The sequence below is a fragment of the Mchenga conophoros genome, linkage group LG17, assembly GCF_057382185.1.
Source record: "Mchenga conophoros isolate Kocher_MC1m ecotype Shallow Benthic linkage group LG17, M_conophoros_male_GT1.1, whole genome shotgun sequence".
In the NCBI taxonomy this organism is placed as follows: domain Eukaryota; kingdom Metazoa; phylum Chordata; class Actinopteri; order Cichliformes; family Cichlidae; genus Mchenga; species Mchenga conophoros.
Window position 1 is genome coordinate 8,976,355 of NC_140542.1, and position 27,115 is coordinate 9,003,469.

The 27,115-nt window shown below is 39.7% G+C and overlaps 1 protein-coding gene across 7 annotated transcripts in view; it reads left to right on the top strand.

The window, feature by feature from the left end:
- LOC146555046 (discs large homolog 1-like protein) overlaps positions 1–27,115 on the top strand; it is a 114,747-nt gene that overhangs the window by 60,644 nt on the left and 26,988 nt on the right. For all 7 annotated transcript variants that reach the window (XM_085252529.1, XM_085252522.1, XM_085252523.1 and 4 more), the window contains 9 exons: positions 6,404–6,457; positions 8,329–8,379; positions 11,418–11,542; positions 12,396–12,565; positions 12,755–12,891; positions 13,134–13,278; positions 15,075–15,207; positions 17,057–17,213; positions 17,718–17,820. In XM_085252529.1, the coding sequence (XP_085108655.1) occupies positions 6,404–6,457; positions 8,329–8,379; positions 11,418–11,542; positions 12,396–12,565; positions 12,755–12,891; positions 13,134–13,278; positions 15,075–15,207; positions 17,057–17,213; positions 17,718–17,820 (1,075 nt within the window). The remainder of the gene's footprint in view (positions 1–6,403; positions 6,458–8,328; positions 8,380–11,417; positions 11,543–12,395; positions 12,566–12,754; positions 12,892–13,133; positions 13,279–15,074; positions 15,208–17,056; positions 17,214–17,717; positions 17,821–27,115) is intronic.

Sequence of the window (27,115 nt, forward strand, 5' to 3'; positions counted from 1 at the left end):
TGCAAATAAAATAAAATTTAACCTTTTTGATACGTCACAGATATCATTAATATATAAATTAAAAAGTTTAGGTCCCAAAATAGAACCTTGAGGAACGCCACATACAATCTTCAATCTTTCAGAGGTATTGCCGAGTTAATGTACATATTGGGACTTATTTTCTAAATAACTCCTTAACCAATTCAATGCCACTCCTCTCACACCATAAGTATACAATTTAGAAATCAAAATAGAACGTTGTAACGTGTCAAAAGCTTTTTTTAAATCAACGAATACCCCGACTGTGTATTTATTATTATGGGTTGCAGATGAAATATCGTCAATGAAAGTCAACAATGCTAATGCCGTTGATCTATTTTTACGAAAGCCAAATTGATTTTCATTTATTAGTTGATTTTTTTCAATAAAACTATCAAGTCTTTACGCAAAAAGTTTTTCAAGCACTTTTGAAAACTGTGACAAAAGAGACACTGGCGTTATTAAAACTATGCTTATCTCCTGATTTATATAAGGGTATCACTTTTGCCACTTTCATTCAATCAGGAAATACTCCTGATTGTAACGAGAGATTAAAAATATAGCAAAGAGAAATACTTATACAGTCTAAAGTCTTTTTAATTATAACCATGTCTATACCATCACAGTCAGTAGATTTTTTATTTTTAAAGTTTTCTACAATTGCTACTATTTCTTTTATGGTAATATCAGCTAAGAATATAGAAGTAACCACTCTACTTTCTCCTTTCTAGACTTCCTCATATTCTGGGTCGTCATTTTTTCTAATTAAATTTGCTAAAGTAGGTCCAACATTTACAAAAAAGGAATTTAATTCGTTTGCTACTTCAGTCCTGTCATCAACAACTTGACTATTCTTAATGAAATAAATAGGCCGATCTGAGGGTGTGTTCTTGTTACCCAATACTTACCCAATATTCCAAATGCCCTTAATATTATTCTTGTTTTCCTGATGGGAGGTCTACAAATACATTGGCTGCTAAAAGCAATCTCCAAGTGTTGTACTTATATCTGACCACAGTGTTATGGACAATTTAGAAGCATAAGGTCACTACAGTATTGCTGCCATTATCTTGAAGCTTCGAGTGCTTTGCTGATGTTTTCCACACAAAACTGCACTCTGGGCTGTCAAATGAATTGTAATATATTCATAGCTTGTCTCTCTTTTACTCTGAGGGATACTGGAAGTAATTCAGAAATACAGAGAAAACAGATTTAGAGCAAATGAAAGGTTTCAAAATAAAGCCTGCAGTCAATGGGACAGCACTGAACGATGATGGGCGCAGTGCAAGAGCGATTCCCAGTAATACAATCAAAAGAGCATAGCCATCCATGTGTAACAGGAAATGTGTCGTATTATATAAACTCTACAGAGATGAAGAATAGTAAAGGAAATGAATGTAACAGTGTAGCTCTCTTCTACTTGCTATAGTTATTGCGGACACGGTGATCACAGAGTTAGAAGGTAGCGATGGTGTGATTAGTGTGATTAGAGTGGTTGTTCTGAGTGGATGGAGTCATGCTCCATCTGATTAAGTTATCTGATTTTCATTGCTTGTTAGGAAGTCAGAACGAGCGATGATGTTATGATTGTATGAATGTTTGGGTCCATGTTCACCTCTGTGTACAGCCAGTGTGAGTTGGTTTTAGAGAAACGCAACACTTTGGCCTTTGTATGTGTTTTGCACGTTCTTCCATATGTGATTGTGTGTGTGTTAGATTGCTATCCGGTTGTTCAGTGATGACGCGACGAATCCTACTTCCGGGTCTAAAGTAGTCTGCGTTTAATATGGCTTTTGTGTTGTTAACATGTTTAATGTTTTGTATTTTCTTCTATTTGATCTCAAAAAGCTCCTAAAACAGTCAGTGATCCCTGTTGACCTCCCTCGGCTTTTATTACCGCTAATCATTTATTTAAGCTCAGTTTTTAAAACCCTAGGATGCAACTACAGCCCAGCCCATGCAGCAGTATATGAATGACTAACCTCGTATTGTGGATGGATTATCTCAGTTGTTCTCCTGGCTGAAGTTTGGTCCTTTTACAGCATCCTGCCATGCGATTACATTTGTTTCTGACCACCGAGAACACTCACGTTAACTTTTATCGAGTGGAAAAAAGGTTAGCTTGTTTATATTATGCTAACATAGCTGTGTCGCTAGCGGTCACATAGCACATCATTATATACCAGCTAGCCCAACTTCAGTAACCCTACAAACGTCACTGCTGTTTAGTTTTCTGTCTTCATTTATGCTGGAAGTGATAGCAGAGCTGCACGTTTTAATTTGTTTCCAAAACCCCGCAGTCAAGACATGCTATATTGTATTTAGATAGAAGCTAGCGAGCTAACTCCCTGCTAACTTCTAACTCCGTTAAATGTCATAAATTCGGTTTTCATGGATGCCTGGATGTTAAACTCAATTGTTACACCTGGTAGAGCAGAACGCTGATCATTTTATTAAAGATGAAAGACTTTAGACAGTTTTTCAACTCTCAGTAATGCCATAGTGATCGTTTGATATATGGACCTGCAGCGGAGTTTAGACCCAGACACGGCTAGTGACGTCAGACTGAACAACCGGATAGGATTCTTGATTTCTGTTTCTCCAATCATGAGTCATCTGCTAATTAATAATTACGTTGATGGTTTAGAAGCTGATTAAAGCCCGCTACACTAATGGAAAATCATTTCCCCAAGTCTACACACTCGCGCACACACACACACATATGCAGACCTCCTTCAGGACCTAATCACTTGTATGTCTCTCTGTGTGATAAGACAAACGTGGGATAGTCTGGATCTCTCTCTAAGCTGTCCTGTGTTGGACTCAACCAACCATAATGCCATGATAACACAGCTGGTGTAACACCCCTTATGTAACGACTGACAATCACTTGCACAGGATAACTAAACACTGTCTGGATATGGATGTTTTGTGTGCATGTGTATTTGTGCACCGAGTGCTTGTTTGTTTATATTTGCACATTTGTACTTTTGGCCTTTTCATGTAACACAACTCTGTCCTCACACACTCAGACACACACAAATTCAAATATGTATCGATGTTACATAAGGGTGCAGTCTGACATGGCGTGCCAATGGAATCACCAGCTGAGTGACGGACTGGATTTGTCGCTTTGTGAATGGTGCGCACAAACAGAGAAAGAGACACATACGCAGAGCTTGTCTGCACTGTGCAACGCTTTTCCTCTGCTGAGGGAGTCACATAAGGTTTAGGCAAAGCGGTGGACTAGCATGCATAGTGGAATAAATTCCATACTGTGGTTAATAGGTGTTAATACAGTAGCGTCAGCTGAGGTGACTCCGTCAGTGTGTTTCATTGTCTAAGACTATTAGAATAAACAATTAACTGGTTATCTTTGTTGGTATTAACAGGTTAAGCCTACACGATAATTACAGTGACAAACAAGTTTTGGCTGGTGAAAGTCAGGAGTGTAGAGTCTGTCGTCCACAGGCTAAAATCTGGCCACCCCTCTGACCACCACACCCAACCAATGGGAAAGCCCACAGGGGGGCTGTGCATATACTCAGAACTGGAGTTACATTCAGTGAGTGTGTTTTTTCTAGCAGAATTTTTTCACTGATTGATTTTTCTGCCACCATTATACCCACACACTGACACATTTTGACAATGCAGCTATCCTTATCCTTATTATAATCATCATATGAGCTTTTACATATAAAAAACAACTTTATCGATTTTCCTAGATTATTTTTGTCAGTTGAGGCTTACATAAAAGCAATAACTTGAAGTAATTGTTTTTAAATCAGGAATTTTAGCCTACTCTTTATATTGTTGCTTCAGTTCATTGAGGTTTGCAGGCGTTCATTTATGCCTAGCTCTCTTTAGTTCCTGCTACAGCATTTCAATCAGTTTGAGGTGTGGACTTTGGCTGGACCATTGCAACACCTTCACTCTTTCCTTTTTCAGCCATTTTCTTGTACAATTGCTGCTTGGGATTGTGTTTGGGATCATTGTCCTGTTGCATGACCCAGTTTTGGCCAAGCTTTAGCTGTTGGACAGATTGCTCCACATTTCGCTCTAGAATACTTTGGTATATAGAGAAGTTCATGGTCAACTCAGTGACTGCATGATGCCAAGGTCCTGTGGCTGCAAAACAAGCCAAAATCATTAGTTTTCCACCACCATGCTTAGCTGTAGCTATGAGGTGTTTGTGCTGATATGCTGTTTGGCTGTGTATTGTGGCCAAACATCTCCACTTTGGTTCTGTCTTTCCAGAGGACATTGTTCCAGAAGTCTTTGTGGTTTGTCCTGATGCAGCTTTGTAAACCTAAGCTATGCTGCCATGTTTATCGACACAAGGCGTTCTCCTGGAAACCCTTTTCAACAATTCATATTTGTTCAGTCTTTTTCTAATTGTGCTCTCGTGAGCTTTAACATTTAAAAGTCTAATTGAAGCCTGCAGAGTTGTAAAGAGGCATTCAGTTAACCCCCCCAGACCAACAAAATGCTAAAACCAAATGACAGGTGGTCACACATGCCAATGACTAATGAACCAAGTGCATTTGATTCCACTCAATGCCACCCCTAGATAAATAACAGCTTCAGCCAGGCCACCCCTATAATATCGGTCCCTGGTTACTTTGTTACAGGTTGTAGTCTCAATGTGTGCATTTGTTTGGGATCAGAAGTCATTAAGTTTTTTTCTTAAATTTCCTTATGTTGATGTGATTGATGTGAGCTTTCTAGTGGCAAAGGATAAAGAGGGTTGGTGTCCTTGTTGCAGTGATCTGCAGTGTGTTTTTCTAAAGCTTTTAAAACTGTCTGAGCTCTCTTTGAAAAGCAGCAAACTTGAGAGATCCTATTTTTGCTTTAGGTATACATTAACATTTGAATAGTGTTCTCCTAAATCAAATAACAGTCCAAAAATATTTAATACAGATATTTTCCTCTTCTCTGACATAAATACAGGTCCTCATACATCCTGACGACAACAGCTGTACCTGTCAGCATGGCCTCAGTGCCTCATTATGCAGGACTTAACCAGCTGTGTCCCAGCCTCCTTGTATCTATGTCTCTCTGAACCTTACTCCAAATTTCTTCTCACGCTGTTATTTATTTAATTTTTTTCTTTTAAAAAAAAATCCTGTATCCTTTTTTTTCTCCACTCTACATTTCTCAATATTGTTGACCAGCAGGCGGATTTCACTCCTCCCACCATACCTATAATCCTCCACACCCCACACTACCCCCTTCTGTTCCCTTGTGGGATCAAGCATCCAGCCAGCTTGACTGACAGTTCCACATGTGGCAGTGAGAGAGGAGGGGGTGGGGGGTGGGGGGAGGCGACAGGGTGGATGAGAGGTAGAGATTAGTAGAGACATAGATGCTGTTGCTGCTCTGCTGCATGTTCATGGTTATGGTGGCCTGTTTGGTTCTCTTGCTTGTTTGATGCTAGTTTAACTTGTTAGTTTGGCAACTTTTTTTGGCGACAGAACAAGAAGCGGAGTTCTTAAATGGACTGGCACGCTGATCGCTGGGCTGTTTGAGAAGTCTAGAGCCAGTGCTAAAGGTGGACGTCAGGGCACTAGATACTCTCTGGAGAGAAAGTGAGAGGAGACGAGGGAACAGGAGTCAGTAGGTTGGAAATGGAAAGAAAAAAAAGGTGTTCATGTTCTTGCAAAATGACAAAAACGACATCCTGTAGGTATTAGTGAGTTTCCTGCCTTTTGCTTTGCATGTGATTAGAAAATAGGAAATGGAAACCAGTGTCAGTCATCTGCAGCTGCCACAACCCTAGCACAGATCGGTCCAAGCCTCTTCTTTAGAAGGAGACCGGGAAGAAAGAGGAGGCTGATTTTGGGTGCAGAAGAAAGGAATAAACACTTGTTGTAGAGTGCAGAGCGCGCATGGGAGTGAAGGGGAGATTGCGGTCGGTGGATTTATACAAAGCAGATGGATCTGGGAAGTTGACTTAATTTAAGAGATTAAATATGGATGACCTACAATAGGATGGTGGTGTAAAGTACTGTGCAGCAGTGTACAATGTTGTACTATTTTACTATTAGAAAAAACGTCTAAAATGTATCGAGTGTTTTGTGGTCCAGTTCTGAATTTTTGTTGAGACACTTTATGGCACAGTGGCAGAGCTTTAGTAAGTTGTCCTATAGCCTGGTTTGCCGTGTAGTACTGTAGTACTGCCCAGTATAAGGGCTGTGCAGTATGTCATGCAGTGTATGCCGTCGCTCCAGGGTGGTAATCTGTAGCAGATGTACTCGAAATGCTGTACCAAAACATGAGACGAGTAAGTGCTTATTGCTGCTCTCTGTGTGTTTCTCTTTGTTCTCAGCAAGAGTGCTTTGATATTAAAAGTAATTAATAATAACACCGACATTCTCTCTTTCAGGCCAACCCCCCTCCAGTGGTGGTCAACACCGACAGCGTCGACACCCCCCCATATGTGAGTACGGCTTCAGATATAAGGCTAGACTATAATTATATTTTTTAAATAGTAAGGTTGAATATAAAAACTTTACATTGAATCATTGTCTTTAGTCCATTAATTTAGTGGTTTTTTTCTTGCCAAAAAATGTGCTTCACATGTGCAGTAATTTGAATATTTTAGAAACAATTAACGTGCACGGAGTTTTAGGTTGAAATCTCACTTTAGAATTACATGAATACAGAAAATCAGTATCTGTGGTTGTTAGATAAGTTTATTATGTAATTACTGTGGAATTAGTCCCTGCTGAACTAAAACTGAAATTAAACACAGGCAGTGAAAGATTTGTGCTCTTGCAGGTTTCACTTATTATTTCGCTGATATCATTTATGGATGCTTTTCTCCAGTAAGGACTAACTTTTCTGACACCTTTAGAGACCAGGGTATTCTGGAGCCAAAAATGCACCAGGTGCATTGCTATGTTATAATACACATGCTGTGATGCTATGATATTGACACTTGCAATGATGGTTGTGCTTCACAGTAAATAATCCAATAATTTTAAAGGGTTTCAAAGGAATCTAAGTTTTTCATCATATTCATAGTAAGTTCAATTCCATATAATCAGGCAGCACTCACCACTATGTGAATAGTGTCAGATATTAGTAGTCACAGCGTACATGGTGGCTGATGGATGATCGTGCCCTCTGTTTGAAACGACAGAAATTCACAATCTAAACTAATCTGAGCGCACAGAGGCACAGATTACAGCCAAGGGGATTACATGGGCCACTGGGATGCCGCTCGACCACTGTGTTTACGTGTTTATCAACTATGTGTGTGTGCGTGTCATCTCGCCCGCAGCAGCTGTATCTCCTAGTTTCAACTGAGCCGGACTCAAAATATATTGAGATCAGATTTAATTCTGTGCTCTTTACATTCAGTCTTAAAACGTGGATGTTAATGTGATTTATAGTACAGACGGTCCAAGCTGAGCCATGTGATTGGCCCACGGGCAAGCCATCAGGGATGCTCTTAAATATGACATCATAGACGCATCATCGCATTACGGATCTAATCTGCGGGATTCATGCATCAGTCATAAATAATCAAATTCCTAAATTCTCATTTCTTCAGTTCACATACTTGTTGCAGTCTGTCGTACCTACAATAGGCAGTGTGTTAGTGATCAGATAATCAAGTCACATTTTTAGTTAGAAGTAAACAAACGTTGTCAAGCTCCTACTAATGTTCAGAGATAGCAGCTTACTTTGGTGTGCTTCAGTGTCTGCTGCACTAAGACAGGGTTTTACGTTTAATCTCTGGTGACTTCTAACTACACAAAATGTAGTTTCTCTTTTATGTGAACAAATTTTACCTCATATTTTACTTTCACCTCAAGAACATTTTTACATGATTAAGATTGAGGGTTTTTTTTATTTTTAAAAAACATTTAAAAAGTTGTGGTCTATGTGACATTTAACTTGTGATGTAAAAGTGTAGGCGGTCTCACCAAAGATGCTCTGTTCTTCTTAACATCTAAAGGGTAACTACTGCAAAGATGAGTGTAAAGCCCAGATTTGTACAATAACTTCATGACATATTTTGTATCACAACTTTCTTTCTTTGCAAACATTAATCTTTCAGTAACATTTGAATGCCTGACCTGAAAAAAACTGAAGCAGTCTGAATCCTGAGCTTATTTGATTGATTGATTGATTGATTTTTTGGCTTGCAGAGTTTTTATGTTTTGAAATATTGGCCATGTTTAATATAAACATCCAGCACTGTAACAGTGACAGAAAATAAGGAAAAGCGAATGTGGATTAAAGAAAGAGTTTACTCTCACTGTTCATTTTCATCTCTCTCTTTTTTTATCTTTCAAACAGGTCAATGGAACAGAAGCAGACTATGAGTATGAGGAAATCACGTTGGAGCGGGTAAAAACATACAACACACCATCACCATGTGTGGCCATCACATAAACTCTACATGTACTCAGCTCGACGTACAGTAGTCACAACACGGCAAAAACTAAAATGAAAAATTTATAATAGTTCAGCCTTAAAACCTGATAAAGATTCAAAGTTTTTTGTCTGTTCTTTTTCTTAACAAACTAAATATGTCACAAAATTAACTAGTTTTTTGACTCTAAAAAAATCTAAATCCTTAATAAGGCTGAGAAAACACAATGATTTAAGTCAGAAAACCCATCCCTGTGTTAGCTGCCTTTGTCCCCGATTATTTTCCTCTACTTCAGCTCGTCATTCTGCTTTTCCTTAACTTAGCCTGATCATTGGTCTGATTCTGTTGGACCTCTTTCCCTGTCCTCTCTTTCTTTTCCATCCTTCTTCCCTTTCCATGCCTGGCCCCTTCCTCCTTCATTCTCATTACATGCCCCTTTCTCTCATGCCTAAGGCTGTCTCTGCACCTCCCTCTCTCTCGCCCTATTCTCCCGTGACCTGGTTCTGTCTGCTTGACTGGATCTGCTTTAAAGACGCCATGGACGTACACGCAAACACAGGCGTAGACATTATACTTAGCCATTATACTAGCCTTGAATCCAGTGACAGAGTGCAAGTGAGAAAGCACCATGCCAGTGATCTACTATATGCCAGCTGGTGATATCTGGAAACATCTGTATCTCTTTTACATGTTGACTTTTTTTCCACTGCAAACTACTTTGGAAAGAGAAAATGATCCATTAACAGAAAAAATTATGCATTAATGTCTTCTTTAGGAGACACACATACACTTAATTCTTCTTTGAAGTGGAACTAAGGTAAATTTACAGTAACCCCTGTCCAGCTTACAGTTTGGCAGACTGAGAACCCATCATCTAGTCTGCTGACATAGCCTCTTGGGGCAAATGCAGAAATTGCAGAAGTCAATCTTTTTGTGTGTTCAGCAGATATATAAATCGATTTTCTGTTTTCATTAGCCCGGTTATTGCCTATAAATGCATATAAATTTTAAAAAGCCAATAAGAAAATTAATTGTTGTTGATTTATCCGATCATGTTTTAGACCTTCCGTGCAGCTGCTCTTTTGCTTCCGCACAGTTTTGTTGCATGTTTTTTTAAAAGCATTCAACCAAAGTCCGATCAGAGGGAATCTTTTCATATGAACAAATATTTTGGCTATCTGCACTGTACCTTCTGCCTGGGCGCTCTTCCAGAAAGCAAGTTTAGTGAAAAGAGTTTGTTTCAGATTGTCTGGGTTCTCTCTTCCAGAAAGAGAGCTGACTGACACACCGTTTCATTTCCTTATAACATTTTATCATTTTTGCAGCTCGTCTCTGAGCGTCTTGACTTGAAGAAGTTTGATCTTTACAAATATGAAATCCTAAGCAGACGTTACTTTTTTTAATATTTAACATCAGCGTGAATTAAAATGAAGGCTCTTGCTTTTAATTTACCTGTTACCTGTTACCTTGGTGATTCCTGGCGTCAGAGATCTGAACTTACTAAACCTGTGTTCAAATCGCTTCAGTGACTGCTCTGTAAAATAACATTATACTTTTTCCCTCTTCATGGACTCTGAGCCAGAAAATGCAAACAGTGATTCATTCATGAACAAACACACTCGACTTGATTAGCCCTTTGTGGCTTAGAATGAATGTTTTTCTGTTTGTACATTCTTACCAGCTTAACTTTCGCCTTTTTTCTTTTTTATATTTAACATTAAGTTACACGACTCATTGCTGCACCACTTCATCTGGTTGAACAACTCCTTGTAAAAGAAAAGGAGGCTGCACTGTGTAGAAGAGCACCAGTACATATAACCTGTATGCCAAAGAGAGTTCAGCTTCACCTCTTTCTGTGGTAAATGTATGATGATACAGGGATTAAGCTTGCTTGAGGTAATTAGAATAGTAGAATCTAGTTGGGATAGGTCACATATTGTCATGGTTTGCTGTGTGGCAGGCAGGACCCAAATGCAGGACTCATAAACGCAAGGATCAACTAAAAGAGGCAGCTTTATCTTGGATGTAAGTGATTCTTCAAACAAACAGAAAACAAAACCAAAAATGAGGAACTAGAAATACGAACCAAAATCAAAACACTAACACTGGGAAACAGAGCTAGAAAGCTACAAGGAGCACAGCGAAAAAACGCACAGCATAGTGAGGGTACAATGCAACAACTAATAGAGAGAAACACAGGACTAGGACGAGCAGGTGGGGAACAGGTGGTAACACAGCTGGGACAAATCAGACCCAACGAGACAAGGGAAGAAAAAACCACACAGGGACAGGGACTATCAAGATAAAACAGGAAACACACGACAGGCACAGAGGCACGGACTTGCCACTGAACAGAGGGAACACGGAGCACAGGGACAGGAGTAACAAACTGCGACATGAGACACGACTGACTGGGGAACAAGAAAATAAACACAAAGACAGAACTAAACCTACACTAAATATGAAGGGCACAGAAAAACTGGAGATCAAAAAACAAAGAAGAACTAGAGCTAGAAATACAGAACCATAAACCAAAAAGACTAGTAATGAGAAACCATGATGAAATCAAAGATTAATAATAACACAGAACACTGGGTCACGACACAGGACCGCGGCACGTACATTGTGGTCCATCCTTAGTCTGCTATAAAACCTTGGCCACAGCAACTGGACCAGTTGGTTTTCTGTCTTCTGTGTTGGATTACATGAAGCTGAACAGAGCAGAGCAGGCATAATGTCTACAAATCTGACATGAACCAAGAAACTGTGGGCTCACTGAATCAACTCAAATTCTGTATGAGGTTTACCAGTTGGATGTAGGGAAGGGCTAAGCCGTCAGCTGATGTCTGTTGACTTTAAGATCACTTGATCTGAAAAGCAGCTGAGCTCGACTTTATGGCCTGCCCAGACTAACATTAATCAGTTAATATCACGGTGCACAGTAATCTTTTAAAACCTGTATAAGTGCTTTTTTAACCTTTAAAACGCTCTGTGTATCTGTGTATATGCGTAGGGTAACTCAGGCCTCGGCTTCAGTATCGCTGGAGGGACCGATAACCCCCACATTGGAGATGACCCCTCGATCTTCATCACCAAGATTATACCTGGAGGAGCTGCAGCCCAGAATGGACGACTCAGGTGCAAACACAGACACTGTTGCTTTCATTAGACGTGAGCAAGAATTATTTGATTACATTATGAGCAGGTGCAGCGCTTCTTGGGTGCTACATGCCCGGGCTCAGCTGCTGCCCTCAAAGTTAGAAATTGAACCATCTTAGTCTGAACATTTATCACAAGTGTTTGCAGAAATTGGGCATGCAGAATGGATTTCTAGTCCTCTAATAATCCTCCTTTTTCACATTCAAACTGAAGCAATACTGTTCATGTGTGTAGCGTCACACCTGTGGCAGCAGATTTACCTAATTATTGGTGTGGCATTGATCGAGCAGGTAACATTATTGTTCCGGAGTTATTGAACTTAGACAGCAATGCTTTCAGCAGCTGCCAGCAAACTCAGCTAACATTGTGAGAGGCTGCTGTGTGGAGAGCATCTCCAATCACAGTAAATTGGCTGTCTAGCTTTACAACAGACTTCACCATGAGAGCTTCGGCTTGTTATTATACTACAGAATAAAGGGATGTGAATCCCTCGCAGTTTTTCTCTTTACCCATACCAAGGTAACTACCTTGGTAAAGCCAGTGGCTCTAGACAATCTTTGAAAATGAACAAGAGATGTCTGATTGAACCAAGAACTGTCTATTTTCAGTTTCTGGTATTTGATTGTGTTCACTCACCCACTCCAATCTCCCCATTTCAGGACGTATGTCTAGTTTAGCTTTAATTCTCAAAAAGAAAGCAACCACTCACTGTCAGCAGCTCCGTTCCCACTTTGGTCTTAGACTGAGCAGCATAACATTTGTTTTTCCTCCCAGTTCATCTCCCCCATCCAAGGCAGTTCACTTCTTTACTTCATGTATTGTTGCCATGCAGGGTGAATGACCGTATAGTCCGGGTGAATGAGACGGACGTCAGAGAAGTGACCCACAGCGGCGCCGTGGAGGCTCTAAAGGAGGCAGGTGGTCTGGTCAGACTGTGTATACGACGCAGGAGGAGCCTCACCGAGAGAATCCTGGATATCAAACTAGTCAAAGGCCCCAAAGGTGAGACTGTGCTAGCATAGCAACAGACTGCCAAGTCTACAATTAGTCCAGCACAGATATATTGCTGTTATTGTTGTTGTGGTACTATAGCAGAACACTTCATAAAAAAACAGTGTTATGACTTACAAAAAAAAGTATCAGATGTTAAGAAAATATTCAAGCGTGTGACGTAGTGACTTATTCTTCCAGGTTTAGGATTTAGTATAGCTGGTGGAGTTGGAAACCAACATGTCCCTGGCGACAACAGCATCTATGTGACCAAAATCATTGAGGGAGGAGCAGCACACAAAGATGGACGTCTACAAATAGGCGACAAGCTTGTTGCTGTAAGAAAACACTTCCTCTTTTTTTTTTACTCTGTTCTCTTTTGTGCAAATTTGATTTAAAAATCTAATTATACACACTAAAGTGCATATGAAGGTTGCACTTCATATTACTGTTAAAAAAGAAGTTACCCTAAAAGGGGTACCATCCCCATGAACCTGAATGGATGGATGGATGGATGGATATTTATCATGTGTGGCGCATGTCTGTAGAAAATAATACCGTTTATGTCATTTATGTTCAGGTAAATGGTTCCTGTTTGGAGGAGGTAACTCACGAGGAGGCAGTGGCCGCCCTAAAGTCGACTCCTGATGTCGTGTACCTGCGTGTGGCCAAACACACCTCCCTTTTTATCAATGACAACTTCCCTCCGCCCGATGTCACTAACTGTGAGTACACAAAAAGAGCTCTACGTTCTGAACGTTGACTTTTTTATATTTTAATTGCACAACATGTATTTGTGAAACCCAGTTTCATCCGTCTGCATAGACTCTCGCTATTCTTGAGAAGTTCAAAAACAACTTGCAGTCAGACAGCGTGCCGCTGACTGTTGTACACATCGTTGCCACCAAGATGGTGAGGCGTTTTAGAGCCAGATGGTGCTGAACAAAAAAAAAGAAAAGAAAAGAAAAAGAAAGAAAACAGCAAGGAACAAAGCTGAAATTTGTTTGCTTCCCACACATAGAGAGCTGCTTTTTACTGAAGCCCTGAACAGTGACTCTTACTCAGAGCTTGTCATGAATCATGAAACTCGACCAGCAACCAATCAAGGAAACAAAGAAAAGTCAAGCAAAGGTGAAGTAAACTGTAAACGGGTACATGGAGTTAAATTAGCTTTCGCGTAAAATAAAAAGGTACCTACAAAAACCATTATTAACATCTGCATGTCCTCCCTTTACATGCCATCAGATATACTCAGCTAAGATATAATCAGATATAGTCTTTCTTTAATCACGCAGTCCCATTGAGGTTCATATCATATTTTATAAGACACCTGAGAACAAGAAATATTCAGAAAACGCAATCAGCAGGTGAAAAACAACACGATACAGACGTAGACTCTTTAAAAAGTAAATTACATCAGCTAATAAAGCTCTCCGAGGGGAGAATGGAGCAATCGTTATCACTCGACTTAGATCAGCACAGAGCTTTATACATGTCAACTGGTCATACGGGAAACAATGAGAACAAAGTTATGAGGATTAGCTTGCAACTTTTATATCATATGTTGAATATTAATATTAAATGAAAATCAGCTGTCAAGCTGATGCAAGCTCGGTACCTAGTTATAAGAGCTATCTGTATGTTAAAGAAACGGTGCATTTAAAAAAAGCAAGCCAGAAGTGTGAGATCACAGTTGCATATATTTTTATATGTAAGTTATTTATTAAATAATAATAAGTAATAAGTAAATATTAAGACTACTATAGAAAGCTGTTTCAGGATAGCGATTATTTGACATCCATGAAATTTTCTGTTAAATATGTGACGTCACTTTAGTCAGTTTGGGATGATAGATTAACTGGATTGGAAATGCACATTACCTAGTTTGATTTACTAGTTTTATAAAAGCAGTTTCTTATGAAAGCAGTTTTAATGATCTTTCACATCTATGTGGTAACATTAAGAATATATTCTATAATGATCACATCTCCCAGACAGTGTTTTTTGTTATACAACAGTCCGATTAACAGACTGGGTAAATTTGGTTCTCTGGATTCCTGCCACTTGTCATTTCTCCAACAGAGCATATTAACAGAGAGCATGTCATTTATCACTGCTGTGAATCTACCATATTAACAGATTCTATATATCACGCTGTCTGTCATTTCTCAGGACGTTTCTTGGCTCTGCAGTACTTTTTTCAAAGTACATCATTTAAAAACTGTGTACATAGAAAAAATGTTTTTAAAAGTACATTTCTAAGTGACCTGTATATACTGTTCTTGTTATCTATCTATCTATCTATCTATCTATCTATCTATCTATCTATCTATCTATCTATCTATCTATCTATCTATCTATCTATCTATCTATCTATCTATCTATCTATCTATCTATCTATCTATCTATCTATGTTGGTTGTTCGATTACTTAAATGCAGCTTACTGAAATCACATTTGAATTCATGTCTTATGTGTAACACTAAAATAAGACAAAGAAATGTCTGTATTTGTTCCCACAGCATATTCCCCACACCAGGATAACCACATCAGCCCCTACATGAGTGGCAGCCAATCTGTAAGCCCTGCCCCACTGACCACCCCCAGATACTCACCGCTGCCCAGGTCCATTGCAGGAGACGATGATATCACCCGGTGAGATCTCAGTTTATCTTTGTAGCGCACAGAAAGAAATGAAATTTCTGTCAAATGAGATAATAATTCAAGATAAAGTTTCTAAAGTTTTAACTGCCTATTAAAACAGACCTGTTGTGATAATTTGGAGCTCCACTGAAGCAGCTTTGGATGATTGAAAGTTGAAAATAAACTTTGGTTAGCTCAGTTCATGCGCTGTCTGAAAAAAGCTGTTCAGAAGTTAATCACAAATTAATCAACAGTAGATTATCAGTACTGTTAAGCATGGTATGGACATGGCAATATTTGGCTGTCGATTTCTGCTGTTTCACGAAAAAAGTACATGTTGGTTTACTTGAAGTTATGTTAGATTAAACAACTTTCCAACATTTGCATATTAACATCATATGATGGTTATAAACAGTCTTTGTCAGAGTCACATTTATTCACAGATGTCAACCAAGAAAAAAAAAACGAAAATAATTTGACAAAATTTGAAGAAATAGTTTGTTAATGGTTTAGTTTTGCATTTTATAAAATGACAAAATCCACAATCAAAATCTTGTATTTTCAAGCTTCTTTCCTTTGTGCTCTGAGATCTTTAGTGAGAGCAGCGAAGGATGACCTCAGTTCTTCCCTGCTCTGCCTCTGCATCCGTGTTTGCTCTGTGTGTGTGTGTGTGTGTGTGTGTGTGTGTGTGTGTGTGTGTGTGTGTGTGTGTGTGTGTGTGTGTGTGTGTGTGTGTGTGGCAGTGAAAGGCAGATGGCCCTGCAAATTTTGTCTGTCAAGTAAACTCAGGTTACATACGCGTACAGACACACCACACACACAGATACACCCTGAGTGCTGCTCTACTGTCTTAATCCATTTTAATGGAGGGATTACTACTTATCACAACCCTCGTCACTCGACTGGCATCACCGTGGTTACCAGAATATGACCTATTTCGTCATAGACCTTTTGGGCCAATCAGTGCGCTTTGATTATAATAAATCTGATAAGCCTCAGACAGACTGCAGAATGGTCATTTTGACGTGTGTCCTTCTCTTTTCTCCAGCTATTTTTCCTCTCTCGCTCTCTGATTAGTCACACAAATAGCAGATCATGGGTTTTAAAAAATGTCCACTGAGTGAGCAAAACTTCTGCACAACAGATGAATTCAGGTTAAGGATCAGATGGAGGGACACGCTGGTTCATTTCTATCTCAGCAGTAATTTTCATACATGCTCGGAGTATCTGCCCGTGCTGACTTTTTTTCCAAATGTTGTATCTGAAAGGAGGCCAGGATTTGCTGTTGCAATACAAAATTAGTCAACAGCCCACATTTGTGAATGTGTCTGATTCCGAATACACACAAAAGAACTGTTCTGTTTTTAGAAGAGGCATGAACCAAGCTGAAGCGCTCTTGTTATCTTGTTTTTACACATGCTGACGGTGTGCGTAAAAACTTTTACCAGTGGTCGACTTTATTTGCTTTTCATCCATTCATCCAGCTGCTTCATCACTCGCTTGTGTTGACTTGGATTCTTTTCTTTCGTCCTTTTTACGAGACGTAGAGGCTAGACCGGCTCTCATTGTTCACGCTGTGCCACAAAGTGCGATGCTGACATCTGCTGGTGAAAACAGAAAGTAATCTTCGGGTTAAGCACTGTTTCCTCCTGCAGAGACTAAGCATTTATCACCACAAATTTTTCCACATTCAGAGAACATCATATAATGAAGTACAACATTATTTCAAAATGTGTGTAGTCACCGACTCATCAAATGTATTCATACATTACAAAACTGATGAACTGGTGTCCTAAACAAGGAGAATACCAATATAAGTTGCCGTGATGTGATGTCTTTGTTCGATTTGTGTTTCTGTCAGGGAACCCAGACGGGTGGTGCTGCAGAGGGGATCTACAGGTCTCGGATTTAACATTGTTGGAGGGGAAGATGGAGAAGGGATCTTCATTTCCTTCATTCTTGCTGGAGGTCCAGCTGATCTCTGTGGGGAACTTCGAAAGGGAGACCGCATCCTGTCGGTATGAACTAAGACACCACACATACAGATCCCTGAGAAGTACGACACAGCGTTGGTGAATAACTCCTAATTCTGTTTATATTAATGTTTCACAACAGATTTGCTTTGTAAGGATGTTGTACCTTAAAACGTAGAGCCATTGGAATCAGTTCCAGATGCTTATTTGCAGTGATTTGTTAATCTGAAGATGGAGTTAAGCTTCACATAACTTTTCTTTGTTTTTCGTGCATTACCAGTCAACCGGCGCCCTCCGATGACTGAGTGCATTCTCGCGATGTGGTGTGTGTCCCGTTAAAATGAAATATAGGTTTAATTTTCTTCACACAACATTCACGCTAGATTTAATCCTCAGACTGTCGGGACACTGACAGTCCCTGTAGAATTACTGTGATTTTGAATTATCGTATGCGAGTTCTATCAAAACAAAACCTGCACTTGTGAGTGTTTCCAATTTGCTCGTGTCAGTGCAAATTTAGCTGCTAATTGTGTGTGTCTGTATTCGTAGGTGAATGGAGTGGACCTGTCCAGTGCAACACACGAGCAGGCAGCCGCAGCTCTGAAAAATGCAGGACAGACCGTCACCATAGTAGCCCAGTTCAGACCAGACGGTGAGTGCTGGAGATAAAATATTTGAAAAATACAAATGTTCTGGCTTGAAGCAGAAGGTGGTACGTCATTTTTTCCAATCTTGATTGTGTGAGACGAGGTAGTTCTTCATCTTGGTTTTGGTAAAGGCTGAATGTTTGCGGTGATCACAGAATCAGCATGTTGCTGCCCTCTATAGCTACAATTCTACCACTCTGTGGGAAAACCCAAAAATCTGAATTCAGTATGTGTGGGCAGAATGTATAAAGAAGACAGAGAAACCAACCTTCACTGCCTTTGTAGATGGAAAGTGACGTCTTCTCAGCATGTAACAGCGTGCTTTGTATTCTTCCTAATAAACAATAAAAAAAGTAGTACAGTCTTTTGAATATTTGCATAATATCAATAAGCGATTTCCATATTATGCAAATATTCAAAAGACTGTACTGGAAATTCACTAACTGTGGAGCATCTACACTTGTGAAGGCCCTCGCTGATATATTCCCTTCTTTATCCTTTAATCCTAATAGCACATGTATCATTTAATGTCTGTGTAAGTAGCTGTGCTGTGTGTTCTCATAGAGTCGGTTCTGGTTAGGCATCAAAATGATTTCTCCTCTTTATATTAGTTTGAGATATTGGGCATTTCACATAAGTCAGTAATAATGACCACAATTTTGAAATTAGGGACTGAGCCCGTACACTCATCAGGAAAGTCACAGAGCAGAGGTGCCGAGAATCATTTTCCCATAGACTTCTATGAAATTATTTTTTACCTTCGAAGTCTACAGCCATTCTTTATATTTTATAATGCTTTGCTCAGGACACTACATTGTGACACCCTCACCAAGTATCTGCAATCTGAAGAAAAATAATTGGTGGATATATATTATAACACTAAAACATATAATAAGATGCCCAGCCCTGCCCTTTACTCTAAACAAATCCTACATTTAAATCTAACCTTACTTCTTATTCAAATCTGAACGCTTACGACAGTTTTGATGGTTCATCCTAAAGGGAGAAGCACTCAGAATATCCATTATGCCTGCGTCTAACACACATTTGTCCTCATAAAGTTACAATTAATACAGACTCTGGCTGAGTTTTCCAAAAAAGCATCATCCTGAATATTTTTTTTACTGGAAGTGACTTAGAGGGCCGTAACCTTGGAAACCAGGTTATAAATGCTGATAGGCTAATGGGATGCTGCCGTACCGGGAGACCTGAGGATAGCAGACACTATTTCACAGAGCCGAAACAATATCAGGAGAATCAGTAATCTGTCTGCTGGGGAGGGTGTGCGCGTTTGATTTTGGCATCAGTCAGAGAGCTTGTTCATAAATGTGTTATTAAGGGCATGAGCAGTGTATTACACACCGCATTAGAAGACCTTTACAGAGTCTGCTGTGAGTATGTATGTTTTCCACATGAACAAGTTGTAGCCTATTGATAAATGATTTAATATATTTGATAGAGTCAAACAGAAATCCTTCCTACCTGGCCCTGTGTGAAAAGATAATTCTCCCCTAAACCTGTGTTTGTGCCACCCTTGGTAGAAAGTACTGCAATCAAGCATTTGTGATCACTGGCAGCGGGTCTTTCGTATCAATGTGCACTTGTGAGGAATTTTGCCTCACACTCATTGCAGATTTGTTTTAACTCAGTGACATTGGAGGGTTTTTTCAAGCATGTTTAAGGTCATACTAAAGCATCTCAATCTGGTTTTAGTCCAGACTTTTTTTGATGATGATTAAGCCTTTATATGTCGCTGCAATGATACACGTACATGTTACCTGCAGTGAAATTGGCCCCCTTCCAACCATACATACATTGCACAAACATCACATTGGGAAGACAGGTTAGAAGAGGTAGCATGGTAAGAAAAACAATGGGGGGGGGGACTCCACCCAGACTCCACCCAGAGCTTCTAAGAGAAGAGCGGTTTGAGAACAGAAGAAAATCATCAACATGTTTTTCAGCTTTCCAAAAAAAAAGAGTGGTTAATCACAATTAATTCATGATTTAACAAGAAGGGCCAATTACTTTTTCTCAGAGGAGCAGGCAGGTTTTGATAGCATTTTCCCCCTTAATAAAATTTTTTTTAATTACGTTGGTTATCTTTGTATAGTATTAAGTTAGCATTATGTTTGATGATCTAAAACATGTAAGTGTGACAAATTTGCAAAAAACTAAAAAATAGGGAAGAGGGCAAATATCTATTCACAACACTGTATATGCAACAACTCTATAGAAGCCTGCAAAGGAAAAAGTGATTGCAAAATATATAAGTTGATTCAGTAGTATTAAGATTTGATATCATCAGGTCAGTACCAGGCATTGTGCTAGAGTTCAGGGAGCACATGAGAGGGAGGTCACACTTCTGAGTGGGCAAATGTAGTCATTATTCAACATATAAACTGTTGGGAGTACAGTGTATGTCTTTTTTTATGTGATATGAAAAGGGACTGAATCCATTAACAAGACAACAGACAAATGTCAGCAAGCACAATAGAGATTTGGGCAAAATTTGAAAATATGAGTTAGAGCCAGAATATCACCTTGAAATGTTGCATAGTAATTAGGATTTAAATGACTTTATAGCCCAGATATTCCATCAAACAGTTTGCTGGCCAAGCTGATATTAGTCTAAACATAGTCTAACAGGGCAACCACACATTAAGACTGGGAAGGCACTGTCGGAAGGTAATGAAGTTCTGCAGCAGCTGCAGTATGCAAATATCTTGGAAGCTTATGAAGGCCGTGCAAGGATATAATCCATACATCATTCTGAAAACTGTGATGTATGGATTATGAATTCTCAAAGGTCGTACAAGCATGATAAATGGATTATGAATTCTAATTTCAAGAGGTTAATTGAAGGTTCTAAATGAAGTTTCGTTTAAGGTGCACAGACTTGTTACCGGACAAAGAAAGGCTCAGACGGCACAAGCTTGTTTGTAACCAAAGTTGAAAAATGCAGATCCGTCTCATAGCTCACACACTGTAGATTAGTTAAAGCTGTGGCATGGCGGGCAAAAAAGAAGAAGATTGCTTTGTTGATTCCTTAACAAGCAAATATGTACAACCTGTTCTTGGAGGTAGTCTTATTAGTCAGTGACAGATTTTCCTGTCAAATCAAAATGCCTCTTAGATTTTCAATATAAGCTCTTTGCAGTAACTCATATAAATCACATAATCTGATCAGATAACCATGCCGTTTGCCACTGATGACTGGGAAGATGGCCAGCTGTTGTAAAATCCAAATCAGGTCCTACAAACTTTAGTTCTGGTTTGAAGTTTAACCACTTTATTAACACAACTTCTAGCAAGCAGTCAGTCTGTGAAGTTATTATGTGGATATCACATAGTATTTATTGAAGATATCTAAAAATAAACTCAAAGGTAGTATGTTTTCAATGCTCTGGCATTAATATACTAGTGGAAGTGAATGTGTAGTGGTGCTGATAATGCTGTGTTTGTTTCTGACACTTCATTTATTTCTCACTGGAACTAACTAGTGGGAACATCGGAGCATATCCTCTTGGTTGTTCACGTCTTGTATGGGGTATTAAGTGGGATCAGCACCATGGATAGTGCCCAAAGAGCTCATAAGGTTTTAAAGGAGTAGTCTGCCTGCTTCGATTTACCTCCTATTGATCTGTAGTATATGATTAGTGTGTTCCCACTACTTCTACAACAACTAACTTTACCCAAGTGTTAGCTTTCAAACATTCAACATTTGGTTTTGTGGTTTAAAAATCTACAAACATTGCAGTGAGTCTTTCTTTGATTTCCTAGAAGGACATTTCATTTTACTTTAACTAACTGTAAATTGTGATTAAAAGAGTAACTAAGATCCATAAAAAGGAGGTAGCCAGAACACGAAGGTACTGAAGGTACTGAAGGTACTGAGGGATCTAAATCTAAGAGAGGAAGAGGCTAAAATAACGGTGAGAAAACTGGAGCAACTGTAACTATAAACCGATCAGGCTAATTTCCAGTCATCTTTGACATGTTTGCTAATACCCTGCTGATACACAACTAACCAGTGATCAGTATGGTTCAAAAGTATGTTGGCTTATATTCGACCAGCTCTGCCTTGGCATTTGGTCTCTCATTAGATAACATTATCATCAGTTAACCAGGCTTACATGCTGCTCTGTATCTTAATCTAAAACAATCAGTAGAAGAACACCATTGTGTCTCTGTGTCGTGACTCTCCTATACACCTCATTAGTGACTCTCGACTGAAATTTTATATCAAACCTTCTGTCCATGCTGGGCTTTGGTCAGCAGTGTGTGTGTGTGTGTCCATCTGAGGTCCGTGTTAGTCCCATTCCTGTGGCGATGGCCAGCAGTGCTTCATCTGTTTCACAAACACTCTTCCTGCCAAAGGGAGAAGAACTCATAACGACCTCCACCAGGAGAGGAAGAGAGTGTCTGTGTGCAGGTCTCCTTCTGTTATTTATATTAAATATGTTGGGCACTGTAGCCAAACGCAGCACAGCGATACCCCAAACTGAACTGTTCTGTGTGTGTGTGTGTGTGTGTGTGTGTGTGTGTGTGTGTGTGTGTGTGAGAGAGAGAGAGAGAGAGAGATTTGGTTCAAGCTGATGCACCAGATATGGATCTGTGTTTATTTGAAGTACAGCAGATGGAGCGTGTTTGTCTGAAGTCTTCCTGCTGCATTAATATTGTTGGCATCTGTCATGTTGTTTTAGGGTGTTTGAAGTCATTTCATATGTACACTCACTGCCAGGTGAGACTGTAGAACCAGCCGATGTCTGCAGTAACTTCATAACGATGATGACTGCAATAATGATTTTGTAAGATCTCATTTCAGAGTAAACTTGACGTGCTTTGTGTGGCATTTGCAGGAGATAATAGGAGCATAAGATTTACAGTTGTGTGTGTTATTATGCACTCAGTGTTTGTAATTAATGGCACCGGTAACAAGGTATGAGTGGAGAAAATTGATTCTGTTCTCAAAATGTTGTAAGTCATTGTAAAAATCTTCTATCATCTTTTGAGAAAAAGAGAAACAAGATTATGTTGCACACACTCACTGCGTACTCACAGTTACACAGTGGGATGAATTGTACACTCTCCTATCTATGAGATTGTTTGTTCCTATTATTTTTAATTTATATATAAGATCACTTTGTAATGATCTGAAAGCCTACATTACCCATATGGCAACTTGACTGTGGACAGGTGATATAAGTAGCAGCTATCAGGCTACAGAGGAATTATTTTCACTTCTGCAATCTCCATGCAACCATTTATCACCCCTTTACTAAAGTGAAGTCATCCTAATGACTTTGTATCCAATGTTCCTGTCGATGAGTACACAAAGCCTATAATTTATCAGTTGTAAACATTTTTACATTTGTTTTATATTTTTGAATATAGAAATTTCATCAAACTTAACAATGTTTTACAACAAAGTTTAACAACAATGTTTAACAACTATGTATAAATCTATTATTTCCTTTACAATTTTGCATTTGTTGTCATGGATCGCTGTGTGGCAGGCAGGATGAGGACCCAATCGCAAAAACTCACGGACTCAAGGGATAAACTCAAAATGCAGCTTTATTGCTGACAAAAGATAATAGGAAAACTAAACTGGGAAAAACTAACATAAAGTTCACCAGGAAACACAGGGGGAATCACACACAGCATGAGGGAGAACGCGACGCCGAACAGAGGGAGACGCAGACAGAAATACACAGAGGGTTAACGAGGAAAGTGGGAACACACGGGGAACACAGCTGACACAGATAACCATAACGAGACAGGGCGGGGTGAACATAACACTGACGGGAGACAGGCAGAGTCAAACAGGAAGTACAGAGGTTCAAACAGGAGGAGAGAGAGCACGGGGAAAACACAGACATAACGGGCTGAGAAAGACATGGAATAAAACACGAGGGCTCACAGTTACACAGGGGCACACAGGAGGTAACCAAATAAGGAACATCTTAACAGAAGAACCTAGGAACCAAGGCATGACTAGGGGATGAAATACAAAACATACAAAAACTGAGAATACCGGGCCCACATGGCCCGGGACCATGACATTTGTAGGACAGTCCCAATCAAAAATGGCAAAAAATCGTATTTTGAATGATTGGATCTTAACAAGGTTCCAAGTAGAGCTTCAACATGCAACAAGAATAAATGGGAGTAGGACAAAACATTTTTTGAGCATGTAATTTATTTAAAACAATACTTAAACTGAAACAGGCTGTTTTACAGCTGATCGGAATTTAAGACCACGTGCCTTTAAAAGGCCAAATGTGTGCAAAAATGTAGATTCATTGTCATTTTCTGTCAGGTAGTCACACTGTTATGATGTTCTCGCCATCGTTGCTGAGGTGGGACGCAGTAAGACAGTCATTTGGAATTTCTTAAGTGATCCTGAGGGTTATGGAAGAAAAACGTCAAGTGTAAGAGACAAAAAACTTCACCAACACTGAGCCAGAGGATCCAATTGGGTGTCTGTTAAGACACTGGACGATCCTCGACCCAAATTAAGGTGTTACTGGTCCTGACTGCAGCCCCATAACCATCAGACGGCATCTGAGACTGAAGGGCTTCAAAAACCAAAAATGTCTTCAAAGGCCTCGTCTACTTGAACACCACAGAACCGACCGTTTGGACTTTGCAAGAGAGCACCAAACATGGGGCATTAAATGGTGGAAGAAAGTTTTATTCTCTGATGAGAGAAAATGTAGCCTTGATGGTCCTGATGTTTACTGGCATGACAAGAAGATCCCGCTGGAGATGTTTTCTACATGCCACAGTGGAGGGTGCGCCATAATGGTCAGGGGTACTTTTTCCTTCAGTGGAACAATGGAGCTTCAGGAGGTGCAGGGGCATCAAATGGCTGCTGGCTATGTCCAGATGTTGCAGAGAGCATCCCTCATGACTGAGGGCCCTGGTCTGTGTGGTAACAGCTGGGTTTTTCAACAGGACAATGCTAATGTATGCAATGCCTGCAGGACAGGGGACTTCTTCCAGGAAAATAACATCACTCTTTTGGACCATTGTGCGTGTTCCCCTGATCTAAATCCAACTGAGAACCTTTGCGAATGGATGGCAAGAGAAGTTTACAAAAATGGACAACAGTTCCAGGCAGTAGATGTCCTTCATGTGGCCGTCTTAAGCTTTTAGAGAGATGTTCCCACTCACCTCATGGAAACACTTGCATCAAGCATGCTGCAACGAGTTTTTGAAGTGATGAACAGTAACGGTGGAGCTAATCATTACTGAGTTCCTGTTTGGAACTTTGATTTCCGTTTTTTAGGGGTTAACTGTTTTTTTGGAGGTGTGGTCTTAAACTTTCGATCAGCTGTAAAAGAGCCTATTTCAGTTCAAGCGTTGTTTTCAATAAATTGCATGCTCAAAATAAGGTTTTTTTCTCACTCCCGTTTCTTCTTGCTGCATGTTGAAGCTTGACATGGAACCTTATTAAGATCCAACCGTGCAAAATATAACTTTTTGCCATTTTCAAGTGGTCTTAAACTTTTGATCGGGACTGCATTCACATAATGGTCATTTGTAGTTGTCCTGAAGTTCAGTATTGTTTTTTCATGTTCCTCTCCAGCCACAAAAGGCTTTCTGTTACCTATATTCAGCTCTCGGTGTATAGAAAACACAGTGTAACCACTGTTAGACATTTTCCTTTGTATTTTCAAGACCTAATTCCACTGTGACTCCTTGAATGTAATCTTTAAACGCAACAACATTTTTGAGTCAGTTGCTTAGTGCTAAAAGATTCGAACCATGATTGTTTGGAGTCAGATTGCCTGTCACCAAGCACCTTGTGCAGCCACTTTGAGATCCAAACTTGTGGCACATTCAACTTCTGAGCAACAACTAGTTGCAATCAGTCGCCAAATGTGAAAAGATGAGGTGTAATCACTTGGAAACAACTGATCATTAACCATTACCGAGGCATTAAAATGTGCAAAGGTTTCACAATGAATTTTCAGTTACATACCATTTCTTTTCCAAAGTTGGCTGTTATTAGCGAACAGTAATATGTAATAAGCTGAAAAGACCATTGGCTCATGCTCAAAACAACAAAGCTTTAATACATAGCGAAACAATAAACTGGGAATTTGAGCTGAAGTTTCACGGCTTCATTTCTGTTTTTAAGTATCCAGTACAACTGTTGATTGGAAAAAAACACGATGTTTGGTTAAAACAATGTTGAGTCGCTGTGCTGACCTTCAAGCTCGATCTTCTCTGTGCCATTAAGTTTCCTGATGTGGGAATACAAATGCCTGCAGGTTGACAGCAGTGTTAGTCACTGGGATTACACACGACTGTCAGAGACACACAGTCACACACATAAACACTCACACGTGACCCACACAGCTAGTGTCTGTCAGCAGTAATACTGAGGTGATGTACAGAGGATTATCCTCACTTCTGTTAGTGTGCTTATTGCACTTTGCATGCGTTTGTGTGTGTCGTGCACAACTTGTTACATAGAAGATTAACAGTAGCTCCATCACGGGGGCTTTCAAATACAGTGCTGCTGGATTTTCTTCTGCTGAACACCCAAAGTAAAGGACGTTACTTTTTTTTTCTAACTCTGTATATTAGCCCCCTCTTTCCTCTTTTGCTTCCTTTCTTTCCTCTTCCTTTTTTCGCTTTCCTTCCTCTCCACCTGTCACCTCCTCCTGTCTTCCCCAGTGTTACTGAAGTCTGTGGTAATGGTCTGACTCTCAACCCACGATGTGTGATTTGGGGGATTTGAGTTGTCACTTGTAACAGGAAGGCGACTGATTTAGGATTTGGAGTGTGTCTCTTCGTCACTTTGAGACACATTTTTTCACTTCCAGCTTTTGACATTTAAACTTAAATCAGTACATCAAGACATTTTTGTCTTAAATTGCTTTAGTTACGTTATTCTTCTATGCCTCTCCTGCAATCTGATCACTTAATCAATACCAATGTAGATTGCTGAGCTATTGTTTTAATTATAGATGAGCCTCTTGCAGCACTGCTATTTTTGGAGCCAGGGCTTATTGTAGACGTATAAAGCAGGCTTATAACGTGAAGAATTTGGATTGGGGTTTTATTTTGTATGTGTGTGGGTTTTTTTTTTTAAATTCAGCTAATGAACCAAGAAGAGGTCTGTGTCCACTACTGGAGTTGTGGGAGGTTGCAGCCTTTCCCAGCTGACACTGGGGTTATCGGAGGAGTAGATCCTGGGCAGGTTGTTGGTGCATAACAGGGTAACGAAGAGAGGCAGACAACTACTAACGTTCACATCCAAACCCACAGCCAATTTAGACT